Source organism: Macaca nemestrina, chromosome 9 (assembly GCF_043159975.1).
Source record: "Macaca nemestrina isolate mMacNem1 chromosome 9, mMacNem.hap1, whole genome shotgun sequence".
In the NCBI taxonomy this organism is placed as follows: Eukaryota; Metazoa; Chordata; class Mammalia; order Primates; family Cercopithecidae; genus Macaca; species Macaca nemestrina.
Window position 1 is genome coordinate 49,863,450 of NC_092133.1, and position 16,970 is coordinate 49,880,419.

Genomic DNA, 16,970 nt, shown 5'->3' on the forward strand with positions numbered 1-16,970 from the left:
AGATAATATGTCTATCATACAAATATATATTTATATAAAATGATATTATGGTGAGTGTAATTAAGCTAAATTAGGCAAGCAATTAAGGTGATGCTATATTCTTCATATTTTTGCCTACTTTATAAAAGACAGTTTCATTTCTCTAAGAAAAGTTCCCTATAGTCAGGCTAGAACTTCAAGGGAAAAAAAAAATCTGTATTCTGAAGAAATAGGTCTGCATTTGCATACACTATCATCAGCAAACAGCACAGTTATATAACTGTGCAGACCTTTACAACCTGGCCTTTGGTAACTTAATTAAATAGGATTAATAGAAATCTTTTGGCAAGAAAGAATGCTAGTCAGAGTAGAAAATATTCTGGCAATCTACCCTTTCAGCAGTCATTGTAAGAGGTGTTGATAATAGGATGATAGAGTCAAACACTTGAAGATCTCCTGGAGGAAAGGCTGATGTTTGCAAGCTATACAAGAAGAAACAAGAAGCAAAGAAATAAAATTTGACCGCTACTAAGCCAATATATATTATAGCATACTTTTAATAAAGACACTTAGGAAAAATTTCCCTCAGATCCTGGTAGCAGGCAAAGCTGACTTTTCATCATTAATTGTTTCTAACTTTATGTACACTATGAATCCTGTAACTAATCCTGTTTTCCTTTTTTGATCTGATGTCTGGGAGATTAGAGCTGTATTTGTAACCTAAATATTTAAGGTATGGAACCATGAGGGCATAAGTGTGAATGCTAACCCAAGCTCCACGTTTACTCTTCTCTATTTTCCTTTTGTCTTTCACCTTTACTTCTTCTTTTGTAGTGTATGCAGTTTTGTAAATCACCCTAAGACCTTTTTGTTCTGAAATGGGGTCTAAATAAGTAGCACAGGCATGAGATGGGCACAGCAGCTGGTTCTGTAAACCACAGTTGCAGTGCTGGTTTCAAGGGAATATTGTGTCCATTATTTCAGCTTCTGCTAAAAAAGGCCCTAGGATACTGATAGCCAAACTAATTTTGTAGTTATGAAAATTAAATTAAAAAGGCTGGGGTGTGATCAATGTAGTACGGTAACAAAGGAATTACTAGAGGCCAAGATTTATCCTTTAAGCCCACCTGTAGTTACTAACATTGGAAAATGACGGGTTAATGACATGTTGGTAGCTTAGGCAAATTATGTCTTCCTTGATGACAAGGATAATGGTTCTTTGGGTAAACTTTTCTCCCAGTAACAGGAATCTGATACTAACCTAATGATGCAATATAGATACTTTTTAGCCTATACTTACTACTCCACAATCTAAGTTATAGTTATGATAGCTCAACTATACATGTTAGTGTAAATAAGGCTTTCCATATTGATTTTAACAGTCTTATGGTATGCATGATTTACTTTTAAAAGGCAAACGTTTGTTCCATCAGAATATATACCTTTAGGCTACCTGTTTAGCCATCATCACTCAGAAAGACCCCAAACTGTCTTAATAGTATGTGAATGAGTGTTTGTACCTCTGGAGAAAAGATGTGGCATCTATATTGATGTTAATTCAATAGGATAAATAAAATATGACATGTAAGAGTCCCTAAAATCAATGTTGACATTGATATACTGTTTTATTTCTGTGAATTTAAATGTTTTTGTACCTAAAGTAATTTAAATATAAGTAGATATTGATTTACATCATGTACATATACTTTAGCTAGCTAAAATGCCCCCTTTTCTTCTCATTGGACTATAACTGATATTTTTACAAGGTTAGAAAATTCAGAGTCTTTTATAGAAGATGGCAAGGTAAAGAAATTTGATGGGGAATAGAAAACAAAGGGGATACATACAAAGTTATAGACACTGATATTTTAAAATCAGCTTTTGTCAGTAGGCTTATATATGCAAATAATGATGCTGGGATTAGAGAGAAAGAACAGGTAAGCATGGTCTAGATTTTGAAATAAACCTAGCCTCTTTTACAACAAATCCAAAAGAGCCAGTGTTAATTCAGCAATTACTCTAAAGGCATATTTAGGGTAAGTACTTAAATTGAAATATGACATATTTTAGGACAGACTTCTAAGTATTTCCTTGCATTCACAGACATGAAGCTGCTGAACAGTCTTCAGTGTAGCCACGATTTTGCGTGGTGCTCTTTTTAACAGTGTTTGCATTTTAAAATTTTAAACTGTGCAATAGGCCAATTCAAAAGACAAAAAGTACTACAGGGTTATTTTACTTCTCTTTAAAAACATATACATGTATTAGCATGGGGAAGATATTGTATTTTCTTATAACTTAAAATATCTACTATGTAAGGTAGGTCAATAAAATTTACACTGGCATTTTGCCAGAAAATATTAGACTCTGGCTAAATCTGTGGAGAAGAACATGAAGGCAATTTTGTAATCTTTTATTCTGTACATATATATTTATAGCAATCACAATATATTCAGATTAAATATCTGATTTCATCTCTTAATTGAAGTGGATATTATTACCATTTTACAATTTTTATATAAGGATAAATTATAAAATGATGTGCCAAAGGTTACATGGTGATAGGGCTAGAATTAATTCATTCTATTTAATGCAATATTGTTCTCAGCAGCGTTGTTTATGCAAGTAGGTATGCTGGGTACTGGAAATACATAGATATATAAAATTCTCTTCTACAATTGCAGAGAAAAAAGGCAATGGACCAAGAATTCCGTCTATGTCCAAGTTGGCTGTTTTAGAAAATTTATTTCTCTCATTCCTGATTATTTGAGATAAAAGACAATTGAAATTATTATATCATCAACTGCATTAGAAAATCAAGAAGCTGCATGTGACCAGCGAAATGGGAGCATATTTTAACAGAGAAGGAGACAGATAGAGGGTGGGAGCTGGGGGTAGAGAGAGTTAAATTATGAGTCTCTGAAATGTCAGACTCAACCATGTTAAAATGCAGAATATAACTTCATGTTGACTCTGCTTCTTGCCACATTTATGCTGTCATTTAGCATTTCTATAAACATCATAAACTGATCATATGTGAAAACCTTAATGTTTATGTAATTACATTTTAAAAATATAAATGAATAGGTGGTATGTTAGGAAACACAGTTTCCACTCTTCTCAGAACTTGGTGGCATGAGTACATGACTGAAATGAGAAAAGAATGGGTAGAAGTTTTAAAATACACTTCTTTCCTCCACATTGTTCTAAGATAAGAGGTTGCAGAGCAGGCTTTTATTATCAGGCTGAAATACTCAACATATAAATGTGAAAATAGTTACTGATTTTTATCCCCACCTGACAGAGTAATGAGAAATCATCTTTTCAAATGAAAATTTATTTTTGAAACATTGTGTAGTGAATAACAATGCATTTTAACTTAAAACTTCTAATTCAGATTCTTCATACAGTAACATAATATTTTTTAAGGAAGAACAGGTATTTGGATAAAGAAATTGGAAAGCAGTGAAGGTGTCGATAGATTTTTCAAACTATAGACAATGTTTGAATCTTCCATACATGTGCTTAACTGACCACAAATTTAAAGTAGATTGCAATGAAAAAAATACCAATCTATAACTAAAGATTCTTATGATAAAGATCAGAGTTAACTACTGAAAACCAATAAAAAAATTAGAACAAAAATTTCACATACCATTTGGGAATAGAAAGAAACTATCAATAAAATGTGTAAGTACTCAGTATTATTTTGAACCTATCCTTCAGCCTTATCGCTATGTAATTTGCAGGCACCAATAGGCATCTGCCCTGAGAATAGATTATTAGCACTTTTTGCCTATTTTACTAATTAAATTCAAGTGGCATATAAATCTCACTTATGGTATAAAACGAAGAAGGTGAAGCAGAGAAAGAGAAAAATCAAAGCTCATGAAATAAAAGAAAGAAAATGTCTTCCCTTGAGAGTCAATATTCAATTACTTCTGGCTCTATGATATAAAAATGTTTTAAAACAATATTTTATAGTAACTACTGAATCACCTTTGGAACAACCACTTAAGTGAATAATACGTTTTAACATCCCTGTGAACAATGTGGTATAATAACATAAATGACATATCACATATAAAATTCAAGGCAAACTTTTCTCTGTATTTTAAAAAGATGGTTTTGGCCAACCTACAGTTGCAATTCTATTACAACTCTCAGAGTCTGTAATTAGTGAAAAAGACAAATTGAGAGAGGGAGATTAACATCTGTGATTCGATGGTCATTGTCACAAATGTCCTATGTCACTCTGACTATATTTTCTCATTCTTCCTCTGCTTTCTCTTAATGCCCACAAGACCTAAAATCAACAGGTTGCGATATTACTCATTACATCATCTGTTCTCATCTTGATTAGCCAAGACCTGCTGTTTCTTCTGCCTGACTGAAGCTAGTGATGATTGAGAACAACAAGGAAACCTTCCTACACCTTTCTAGGAAAAATAACAACCAATTTCTTTATAAATATTGAAACATTATTTATATGAAGTATTCTTAAGATTAAACACACTTGGGTATTTCTCCTGGGTTCCACAGTTTTAATCCTGAGTCAGGGATTTATAGACTAGTGAAATTTCTATTAAAGTAACTATTAAATTGATTCGGATTTATTTAGTTAGTAATAATTTTGCTGCTCGTCTACCCAAAATACACTGACAAAATATTTGGTTTGGTTGCTCTGTGTAAATTCTGCTTCTCTTTATGCTATCTCCATTAAGTAATAGATTGACTTCATGATTGTTTGCAAGGAAATAATCAAGTTTAAATTACTGAAATGTGTATGCTAAGTGGTTTGTAAAATTTTGCATATTTTCTCATAAAAAAATGTAGTTTAAAATACAGTGACATCTCATATATCAGGCCATGAGACTTCCGCCAACATCAGATTTCTAAATTTACTGGTAACCAAAAAAAGCATCTAAGAGTCGCAAAACATTTGCTTGAATCCATGTACCTAATTCCCATCTTAAGCTTCATGATTTTTCAATAATAAGAAAACAAACCAAAACACAAACTTTCCCACCAGGATACTAGAAGCTGTAAACTGAAAGAAAAAAACTGTGAGAAAGGCACAATAACAGAATAAGTTAAATGTCACAGTCAGAAATCAAAGGACCAAAACACAATATGAAGCTATATATAGAGAGAATATCATGGGATGCTGACTGAGATGATCTGGGGGTATCAAGATAATAATAAATTATATTCAATGACCTCTTATTGAATTAGTAGAGAAATACATGCTCAATCTAATTCCTATACAAAGTATCCTATACTAAAAACCCTTGCTTTGGTGCTTGAAGGAATAAGCCCCAGACTTCATTGCTTCCAAAATTTAATATGCATATAAACCACCTTAGGATCTTATGAAAATGTGGATGCTTGTTTGGTAGACTAGGAAGTATGGTCATGATTCTATGTTTCTAATCTAGCTGATGCCACTAGGTTTTTTTTTTTTTTTTTTTTTTTTTTTTTTTTTTTTTTTTTGCAAGGGTATGGAATGCATTAATTTTCAATAAAATAAGGCAGACGAGATGTTACTGTATTTGATCTCAAATATTTTCTTGGAAATCTGAAGTAAAAACATACTACTCTTACAAGTTGGCAAGTTTATATTACAAGAATTCATTCACTTTGGAAATAAGGAAATAGCATAATAATAAACAATTTTTAAGATGTGAAACATGTAAGGGGAAATAAATAATAGTGCATTATTCAATCCTTCAACCATATATTAAGCATGCATGAGGAAATTTCATTAAAACCTGAACTTGGTCAATACTGTGCAAAATTTGAAGTGAGCTACATCTATATCATACTAAGTAATATTCAATAGAATGCTGAATTCTCTTAATCTATATTGTTTCATTCTTTTTACATCTGGAAAATAAGCAACACACAAGGCAAGTTTTTTAAAGGATATTCTGTTTTCATTTCTATTTATGATGAAACACTGTGCTTTGTTCAATGGTAAAAAATCAAGACTATGTTCTTTGATTTTAAAAAATGCCCAGGCAATGATTTCCTGGTTCTGGATTTTAGGCACATAAATATGTGCATTAAAATATTCTATAAATAAACTGAAAATGGAAGAAGTTAAACACAACATTTGAAGTTATGAATTCATAGCCTTTATAGGCTTCCTATATTATATAAATTTCGACCCTGCCAAATTCCTTTACTCTGATATGCTGGGTTTACAAACTATTAAAGTCTAGTGACATTAATGGGAGACTTCCCTATTCTCATCATGTCTTCCATTATGAAATTGTCATTCTAGATGCATTATTGTTTACTAGAACCTTTCTCACTTCCCTAAAAGCTTTGCTAATGGTGAGATTCCCATGTTGCTCCAAACAATTATTTAACTTCGAGTGATTAAACTTAATTATCTACCATATTTGATATGAGATAGAGGGACCAGGGAATATTGTAAATAATATTGATAAAAAGACATATGACTTCAAGTGGTTTCCTAAAGGGTCAAGATATAAATGTATTTATGGTAAAATGTGAAAACCTTTATACTGGACAATAAAGAAAACAAACTCATGATTTAAAATAATTTACAGGTGATTCCCTCATTTACTTTACTTTGCAATTCTAGCTTTCATTTCATTTTAAAAATTAGGGCAATGTAGACAGCAGCTGTATAAACTCATTGCCTGTAAATATCCTCCATTTCCTTTTTGCCCTTTTGGCTATGGAAAATAAAATTACATGTACTAAAAAGGTTTTGTGGAGCTAGAAATGAGGCATAATCTATATTAATCAATAAAATATAAATTACTTAGTAATTATTTCTTGTTTATTAAAACGAAAAAAATTCAAGACCCAACAAAACAGCTAAATGTTTAAATGATAGGTTATTTAGTGAAAGTATGTCCAGAAGGATTTTCTGGGAAAAACAATTAATTGATAACAATATGAATGCAAATCTGTCTCTTTTAAAATTTTAAAGCATATTGTTCAAAGTTTTAGCTTGTGTGCACAATATAAATTCCATACATTGTCTTCTCAGTGACAATAAAAAGCACGGTTTATTAAAAACAGAAGTAAAAATTAAAATATCTTTTAAAAAAATTGGTCACAGTTTTGTCATTGGTATATGGAGGTTATTCCAGGGACCCATCCAAAGCTCTTCATCATCGGACTGTGTGTGGTCACTATGAAATTCCAAAGTCTCCTTGATGTTCTTACTGTCAATCATGGACTCCTGTTCAACTGTGCTTTTCAGCCTGTTCCCTAGTGTCTTCACTGCTGTATTGTCAGTCCCCACAGGGCAAGGGGCAAATGTAACCAGAGTTGGTCTTGCATTCATTTTCTCAGTAGAAAATGGCCCCTTTGATAATGTGTTCAGAGGCACATTCTCCTCATGTGTCACTGCCAACTTGTCTAGTTTCTTAAAGTGCCTTCCCAATCGAACAGGGGAAGCAACTTTTAAGTTGTCCGTGAGGCAGGCACGGCGGGTTCTCACCACAGAACCATTCTGTGCAATATATATATTGCCATTGATATTACTGTGGATACTAGGATGGTGAAGACGGTGTCTCTGACATTCAGGAGCGCTGTCTTCTCCAGTTGAGCTGGTTTCATACTCTCGATCTACAACTAACTTGATCATTCTTTTTCTTGCCCACTGACAAAATAAACAAAAATATGTGAGTCACTATCAAATAAATTAAAAAGGCAACAATTACATTGCCTGTGAAATCCAAAACCATGACATTTAGAAAGCTATCAAAGGTAAATCACTCAAGAGAGATAGAAGGAAGCCAGTCTTTATTAACATACATTTCTTTTCACCAATCCTTTATTGGCTTCAGGGCTTATTAATGTTTGAAAAATGTATTGTTGAGTTGGAAAGCAGACATTTCCGGAAACACATGTATTCTTTTAGATCAAATTGCCGATCCACATGGAAAAAAATGTATTACTTTTATTTAAGGAGCTGATCCACTATTTGACAGCTGCTATACTATTCAGGAAAGTTAAACTGAAAGGAATGAACAGCTTTAGTATATTCTGTTCATAGTAATGCTTCTATTCCCAATATTTTAAAAATATTTTTAAACCACATGATTCTAATTTGTAATGTATTCTCTAGTTAGCCAAAACTTTTGTATAATTTAATGCATTTTGTATAATTTGATGCATTTATTTACTTGACTTTATTTATTTACTTGATGCATAATTTAATGCATTTATTTACTTGATGTATCCAGGTTTTCTGGGTTGTCCAATTAAATACACTAACTTAAAAGAAAATATCTTCTCAGTCTGCATCATTTACCTAGTAATACACAAAACTGAAAGCTAATTATACTAAACTTTCCTTTTGTAAGCAACTGGACGTTTTCACAAATTCATTTGACTTTTACCAATCAACATTAAAAATAGCAAGAAGCAAGGGTTAAGCAATACTGTGTTTTTCTCAAAATACTATTGCATTTTTGGAATATGTGAACTATCAACACATTGCATGCATTCTGATTTTCAGAACTATATTTCAAAATTATAGTTTATTTACCTAGAAAAAAATTTATAACTGTTACATTTATTTTTAAATCCACTGTAGCTCATAATAAACAGAAAATAAGCTGTAATAATTTTTAATTGAAAATGTTATTTAATTGAACTCCTAATATTTGAAGTTGCAGATACAAACTTATTTGAAGATGTTCATAATTTTTATAATACCTTTGCCAGTTGAAATGTACATATATGCAAAAGTAAACTGTTAAAGATAATTTGTTGAAGCTTGTCTTAGTATTTATTTTGAAAGATGATATAAAAACATATATATATAGTGTGTGTGTGTATATATATATATATATATATATGCCATCCATTCCAATAGACAGAGTATCACTGATAATACATAGTGCCACATTGCATTAACAAAAATCCTACCGGTAAATATTAAATATTGATTAGCTGATTGCATGTGTTCTGATTTACTAATATAGGAAGGATTAGTCAGTTTTACTCTAATACAGTCTAATATACAAATCAATTTGGACAGCATATATATTCACTTTTCTGGTATGCTTCTGATCATAAGTCATACCAAAATCATGATCAATTTCCTCCCTTTCAAGTGTCACTTTGGAGAACACACAGAAGGCACTGCACACGAGAGCACTCATCACAGCAAAACTCCCACCTACTGTGATCTCTTTTAAAGTGCTGTGTTGTAACCTTCAGAGTTTGCTCCTGGCGACTTCTTTTGGTTTGCATTCTTGCTTCTGTCATACGCTGGCACCTGATAGCCCCATGGACCTCCAGACTGACTTTCGCTACTACTGCTACTACTACCTGATTCTGATTCCTCCTCACTTTCCACACCTCCTTCCACCGAAGCTGATTCTGCACTGCCTTCTTCAGGGACATCTTGAGCTTCAAGGTCTGTACTTTCTTCCACAGGGACCGGTCCACTTTCCTCTTCTTCTGAGTGTTCTTCTTCTTCCACCTTAAGTTCTTTTTGTTCTTCTTGTGGTTCCTCTTTCCCACCCTTGACTTCCTTGACCTCCTCAACAATGGGCCTTCTTCTTGCAAGCACAATGTTTTTCCTTGCTTCTTCTCCTTCTGACTCTGTGGATTCGGATTCTTCTGATTCAGGGGTAGAACTCTCCTCCTCCTCAGAGGGTGTCTCTGACTCAGATTCCTCTTCTGTAGTCTCAGACTCACTGAACTCAGACTCTTCTTCACTGTATTCAGTATAGTCACTGGAGGATTCCTCCTCTGATTCTACAGTGCTTTCTGTTGCTTCCTCTTGGTCCAGAGTGAGTTTCAAATAATCTTTATCGTCTTCCTCAAGGCGTCTCTGCCACTCTTCACCCTCAAGGTCAACGATTCCTCTTTTATCAGCTAATCCTCTAACTTTCTTAAAAATCATGGGGAATATCCTGGCTCTCTTCCATGTTGTATAGGTAGGCTCAGCTGCTGGTGGTTTTTCGATAGTTACAACTACTTCTTCCTCCTCACTAGGCTCTCTAATTTCAACTTTTGGTTTTTTAATTTTCTTTGGCTCTTCCTGAAAATTGTGAAAATGCAATTGAAGTGTCAGCTTAGAGATAGCTATGATATGACCTTGTCCCACGTAAGTTACGCAGGAATGAATCTGTGGGTGATAGCTTCATGAATGTTATATAACTGGCTTAAGAAAACAATCACAAAAATTTCTACTGTATATAGATAGAACGTGATTAAGAGAAAGTAAATTATTTTATTTTAGCTTGTACTTTACAATACCCAAATACATTAATTTCCTTCTTGTTACTCAAAGTTTATTTTGCATCTTAGATCAAATAAAAAAGAAAGAATTATTGCCTCTTCCTTCTTCTGTCATTAGACTTTGGTTAATAGCTTTCTGTATTCCCTTGAACTAAATTTTCAATAATCATGAAAATATGACGATTTATCTTTTTTTATGATAAATCTATTTTATGAAATTTTACACATGTTAAAGCCACAGTGACATTTATTTGTTGTTAGTGTTGTTTTTGTATACATTTGCCAGGTAAATAGTGAAGACAAAGTATAAGAATGTTATAGAAATGAGTCATGCTAATTTAAACATAATTTACATAATTCCTTGAAAATTATTAGTGGAAATAATTTACTTTTCTCTGATAATTGAAAGGTGGGGACTATATTTTTTCATGACTTTTAGTTTGCTAGATAATGTGGGAACAAAAATAACCTTTGTATTGCAGAACTTTAAAATATATTTGATTATAATATCTTTATGGAGCATGATTTAGAATTTTAGGAAACATAATTTTTATTGTGGCCTTTCCAAATGTTTAACACTTTAACAAGGACATAAATTAAATTATCAAGAATTAATTTTCCTCCAAAGACAAGGCAATGAAATGGTCAGCATTGTTAAATTTCTATGGAAAATACATGCTAAATGAAAGGAATTTCTAAAAGTTGAAATGTTCTATAGCTGCTAGTCATGTAGGGTTAAACAATATTTTTCTTGGATTATCTTACATAATAAAATTACAGTAGTTACCTCTTCCTCCTCATATTCTTCCTCAGCTTCACCAACCACCTCACCATATTCTTCTTGTTCAGCTGGTGGTAACAATCGACGGCGACTCCCATATTGAGGCATTTCATACCTGAAATATAAACTTACAGCTTGAAACAGTTTGTCATGTGATTTCTGTAGAATCTACCATGAGTGATCTGTTTCCTTCTTTCTCTTCCACCATTCAATAGACAGATATTTACACAGCACCTATCAGGCTCCCTGTAAACTAGTTACAAAACTGTAGAGTAAGAACTTCTACCTGATGACCAGTGATTTTTTTGCCATAATGGTACCCTGGAATAACAATAAAGACAGTTGAGTTATTTCAGATACTCGTTTTTGGAGAAACTGAAACGAGGAAAAAGCCATATTGTGTCTTAACTAGCTGAAGAATCCAGAACACAAAATAGATGCTTTGGAAAAGTGTAATGGCTCATTCACAACACAAAATCTGTACCTTGGTAGCAAAAAGTTGTTTCGAACATGGTCTGTAATGGTCTTCACAATTTTCTACAGTATTTTTTTTGAAAGCAGCTAATTTATATGTGTATAAGTGACTTTTGAGACACTTATCAGTGAATTCTAAGGTACGTTTTCTGCTTCCCAGCTGCTCTTGGGCAAAACTTTAAACTGATCAGATAAAACATTAACATCTCATACGAAAGAAATGGTGAATTTAGGAATTGAGCAAATATGTTTGACATCTATTTCCCATACAAATAATTTTGAATAATTTTACCGCATTTCTAGAATTGCAATCAACGTCAATGTAAAATATCAATATGGAACTCAATATAGAAAAATGGTTAAAACTTGGTTAAAATTAAAGCTTGATGTACTATTCATTTTCAGACATTATACTAGCGAGATTGACATGACATTACAAATTCTAGTAGTAATAATCATTTAATAATTTCCTATTAATAAAATATTAAAATAAGAATCTGAATTAAAAAATATGAAGATGTACCCATGCTCATAACTGTAATAATCTTGTCCATATTCCTGGCCAGGATCAATTCCAGACTCCATGGATAATTCCTATTGTTCAAAAAGAAAAATTATATTTGAAAACAAATTCTTATCACGTTTCAGCTCAAAGTCAGATTTCCACACCTAGAATTCGATGATTCTCAAAACATTCCTGCCAAAATAATGTTAAATACAAGTGTCAGTTAAAGCAATTAAAATAACTCTATTTAAAAGTGTTAGTCAAACCTATTCATTTCTTTTCTGGCTGTAACTATTTGATACAAAATAAGGTTATATAATTTGACCTGAAGGGGAAAAAGTAGATTTTTTCTGATGGCAAATCTGTTAAAGCTTGCAGATGAGCATTTTCACTTGTTGTTGGATGTGTTTTAAAATTATCAATAGACAGTTAATATTTAACTCAATTTTAAGATAAATTATTATGTGATGTTGGCCTTAAGAAAAATTATAACACTATCTACAGCATTGTTTTCATCTCCCCACTAACAGTTTTCTAGTACCCAGTATTCTTCTATTCATTAAAACTGTTCTGATAAAATCATCTGATAACAAGAATTTAAGTTAATGTGTGATGCTTCCCAAGGATGTTTATACTTTAAAACATACTGCTAACTCTAAATTTAAGTGTTTTTTGTTTTGTTTTGTTTTGTTTTGTTTTGAGATGGAGTCTTGCTTTGTCGCCCAGGCTGGAGAGCAGTGACGCTATCTCGGCTCACTGCAAGCTCCGCCTCCCGGGTTCACGCCATTCTCCTGCCTCAGCCTGCTGAGTAGCTGGGACTACAGGCGCCCGCCACCGCGCCCGGCTAATTTTTTGTATTTTTAGTAGAGACGGGGTTTGACCGTGTTATCCAGGATGGTCTTGATCCTGACGTCGTGATCAGCCCCACCTTGGCCTCCCAAAGTGCTGGGATTACAGGCGTGAGCCAATGCGCCCGGCCTCTAAATTTAAGGCTTTTAAAGGAAAAAAAGAATTTGTTAGAATAGAGGCACTTTTAATATTTCTAGTTCTAAACTCTAAACATACAGATTTTTGTCAAACTCTACTCTTAGAGAAAGGTGTTTTTCTTGAGACATACATGTGAAGACAGTTTCTGATAACTATCAAATGCAATTTCTCTACATTTCCCTTTTCAATTCTACTTTAACATGTTAAGCAGGTTAAATGTCAAAGGTTAACCAAATTTATTTTGCAATGGAATAAGAGAAGAGAGGGAAAAGGATAGGTACTCACAGGAAAATAGATTGGTACATATTTATATCATCTATTATTTATAAACATTTAATTTTGTTGATCCAGGAATAGTAATGAGTCAGGAAAAAAATGCCGTCCTCTGAGGGCACAAATATATAATTTACAAAGTGTGGAAATTTGCAGCCTGCATGATCGATATGGACAAGGATCCTCAGTTGTGCTTGGTGTGGCCAACATCATTTTTAAAAATTGAATTCATTACTAACAGTGCTAATCAGAAAATGACATCAAAAATGTGGATGTTGGTTTCTCTTGAAAAATAAAAAGATAGAAACACTAGGATCATATTTTTACATTCCAAGAATCTAGTTGACCAGATTAATTTTTACAGTAAGCATGTTCTCTCCTTTTTAAGACAGTATCCCCAACAACATTTTTCTACATTTACACCTTAGTCACTATGAAATCTGCCATCTGCTATTGCTTTGTGTCTAATAAACTCCATTCACTTACATTACTACCCTAGATCCTATAGGTATTTACATTTGCATTACCTCTTCTATATTACAATTTTGCAGTTTACAAATAGTTTGTGAACCTACTCTAAAGGAATCCAAGTTTGATGTTAAAACTAATATAGTTTTTTCACCAGAATGACTAATATTTAGAAAAACCCACGATGAACAATACTATGTATTTGCAGGGACACAGAACAACTAAAACTCTCATCTACGTCTCTAGAGATTACTAACTGGTAAAACTTTTTAGAATATGTTTGGCAATAGTACTAAATTAAATATAATCATTTCTTCTTTCGCAGAACTTAAATTTATAGTTAAATACGCAACAGAAACATGAACATTTGTGAGAAAACACATTATTCGTAACAGTCCCAAACTGGCAACAATGCAAAAGTCCATGAGAAAAACACGCTACTACATCACACAACAACATAAATGATTCTCCCAAACAGAATGTTGAGCAATATAGGTCAGGTACCAATGAAATATATTGTATCATTCTATTTATATAAATTTCAAGAACAGACTAAAGAATATGTTACAGGCCAGGTCAGTGGTAGGGGAAGAAAAACTGATATCTAGGTGTTGACACACAGGAGCTTGAGGTGTATGTGCGCTCTGTAAAAATTCATCTAGTTATATAGCATGCTTTATACTTTTTCATGGGCATAGGTTTTATTTCAACAAAAGTGTATTTATTATAGGAAGGTTGAGGCGGGTGAAGGAATGAGGTTAAGAAAGACCTGGAAGAAACTGGGACAAAGTTAAAGTCTAGATTTAAGTTATTTCAAACTAAGTACTTTGTAAAAACATGTTTCCTATAGGAAAGCTAAGAATTTTAAGGTATGTAAAACCCAGTGTAAAGATACTGGTTTAAAAGAAGGAAATGGGTCTCAGAACTAATATTTTCAAACTGCTTGACCAATGAATGTGTAATTAAATACATATGGATACTGAGAAAATAACTTCTAACAGTTTTGAAGTAGACTTTTAACAACATTAAGAAATAGTAGGAAAGACAAAATAAAAATTTCAAGTAAATATTTATGGAGAAATAATGCAACTCAGTGGATTTTGGATTTTAGAAGTCAGCATCAAAGAATTTTCTTTACATAAATACTTTTTTTTTTCATAAAGGGAAAATAACACTCAGCTCTTGCTAGCTACAATGCATATGACATCAATTGCATTAAAAATGTAATAAGAAGGATAGAAGGGATGGGGATAGGAACCCAGGAAACTCAGCGAGACAGCCCTTGATTCAGTCACTCTGTATTTCTGAATTGGGTAAAGAGGGATAGGAACTAGCAGAAGGAAATAATCTAAAGGTACCTCTTGGATGCTTTCACCACCCATGAATGAAGAGTAGAGCATCATTCCTTAAAAAAAAAAAAAAAAAAAAAAAAAATTGAGGAAGGAGCCTGGGTGCGGTGGCTCACTCCTGTAATCCCAGCACTTTGGGAGGCAGAGGTGGGCAGATCAAGAGGTCAAGAAATTGAGACCATCCTGGCCCACATAGTGAAACCCTGTTTCTACTAAAAATACAAAAATTAGCTAGGCATGGTGAGGTATGCCTGTAATCCCAGCTACTCGGGAGGCTGATGCAGGAGAATCGCTTGAACCCAGGAGGTGGAGGTTGCAGTGAGCTGAGATTATGCCACTGCACTCCAGCCTGGCGAGAGAACAAGACTCTGTCTCAAAAAAAAAAAAAAAAAAAAAAAAAAAATTGAGGAAGGAACTCATGACCAGTCAGACCCATGAGTCAACCTAAACCAGCAATGGAATCCTGGCCCTTTTTGCTGTTCCACACAGTCCCAGTTGACTATAACAACCCCTTAGTTGGTGAAACCTAGATTTTAGAAAAGTATGCAAAGTAACATACTACAAAGTGATTTTTTTGGGTAGATCAAGCACTTAATGTGATTTTAAAAATTCATTTTTGCTGTCCACATAGGGAAGACATAAATTAACTTAATATTTAATTATTATAAACATTTATACTGATGCAAAACAAAAACAACAACAATAATTGTAATTTACTGAATTTCTTTCTGTTACATTCCAGTTGTACAGTTAGGAATTTACATAGTAGATATTACTGCCAACATCTTATAGAAGATGAAACTGATGTTCAGCAGATGTATATCTTGACTAACGTCTTGCATAAAGTAATTGGTGTTTGGATTTCAACCCTGAATTTTCCAATTCAAATTTTCTGGAGACCTCTCCATGAAATTTTTGCTAAAACCTTATAAAAGTTTAATATTCCTGCCACCCAACCTCCAGATTTTGGAGAGTAGATTCTAACCAAGAAATGCCTCTCTTTAGCAAAGATAGAATTCTGTACTAAAGGAAAAGGAATAAAATTTTTGTAAGTGGAGCTTATGAAATACTAAATTTGCCATAAAATTAAGGTAGGATGACTGTATTTTTATTTTTAATTACATATATAAATATAAGTAAATAAAATAATATGTATTTATTATACAATCTTCTTCACATTGCAGAAGAAAATGCCATAGGCAATTTGTAATGTATGTGTCCAAAAGTGGTATTTTGAATCACATAAAATGATATTTATGTACAGATATCAGCATTCTGTCTTTAAACTTTGCATAAGCTAAATCTGACGTCAGGAATGGATAGATGAATTCAGATTGATTAAGACAAGTAACTACTGATCAGGTTCATTAACTGCTTCATTCAATGAATGGCTTGTATTTATTAGGAATAATGGCCTTATTTGTCTAATTCCCAGAGAATGAAGCTAAACATGTGGAACAACTTCAGGAGGTGATTTCTCGGTTTCTTTTCTTTTCTTTTTTTTTTTAAGTTATTTTGAAAGACTCTTTTCTTTTCCTTTAAAATTATGCCACATTGGCAGACACCCACTCTGCCTACCTGAATTAATACAATAGATCTTAAAGTCACAGTGAAGACTCAGTGAGGTTGAAAAGAAAATGAAAATTGATACCTCTGGTTTAAGAAGAGAGGGCCTCAGCAGTTGCTGTTGCTGTCAAAGGAAATTAAAATAGAAAAAGATTTAGAAAATAATTCAGATGGAAAGGTAGATCATGATTGAGAAGAGAGGAAAAAAAGGCGACAGTTTAAAACGTGTTTCCTTGGGATTATTCATTATTCATGTGTTAGCTACCAAAAGCATTAAATATTTTAACTAATTCTTTATGTTGGAACATAAAATAATAATTCATTTGTTTTAATTTCATCACTCTTT

The 16,970-nt window shown here is 32.9% G+C and overlaps 1 protein-coding gene across 11 annotated transcripts in view; it reads right to left on the reverse strand.

Annotated features, from left to right (window-relative positions):
* Nucleotides 1–3,299: 3,299 nt before the first annotated feature.
* Nucleotides 3,300–16,970, reverse strand: part of LOC105496640 (protocadherin related 15) — a 1,825,405-nt gene continuing 1,811,734 nt past the window's right edge. For 7 of the 11 annotated variants that reach the window (XM_071069550.1, XM_071069551.1, XM_024797557.2 and 4 more), the window contains 4 exons: nucleotides 16,710–16,748; nucleotides 12,000–12,070; nucleotides 11,009–11,117; nucleotides 3,300–7,624 (listed from right to left, as the gene is read on the reverse strand). In XM_071069550.1, the coding sequence (XP_070925651.1) occupies nucleotides 7,073–7,624; nucleotides 11,009–11,117; nucleotides 12,000–12,070; nucleotides 16,710–16,748 (771 nt within the window). In that variant the 3' untranslated portion in view covers nucleotides 3,300–7,072. Of the gene's footprint in view, nucleotides 7,625–8,641; nucleotides 10,022–11,008; nucleotides 11,118–11,999; nucleotides 12,071–16,709; nucleotides 16,749–16,970 lie in introns of those variants that run through there. The other 4 variants (XM_011767169.3, XM_071069553.1, XM_071069558.1 and 1 more) reach the window with 3 other exon arrangements.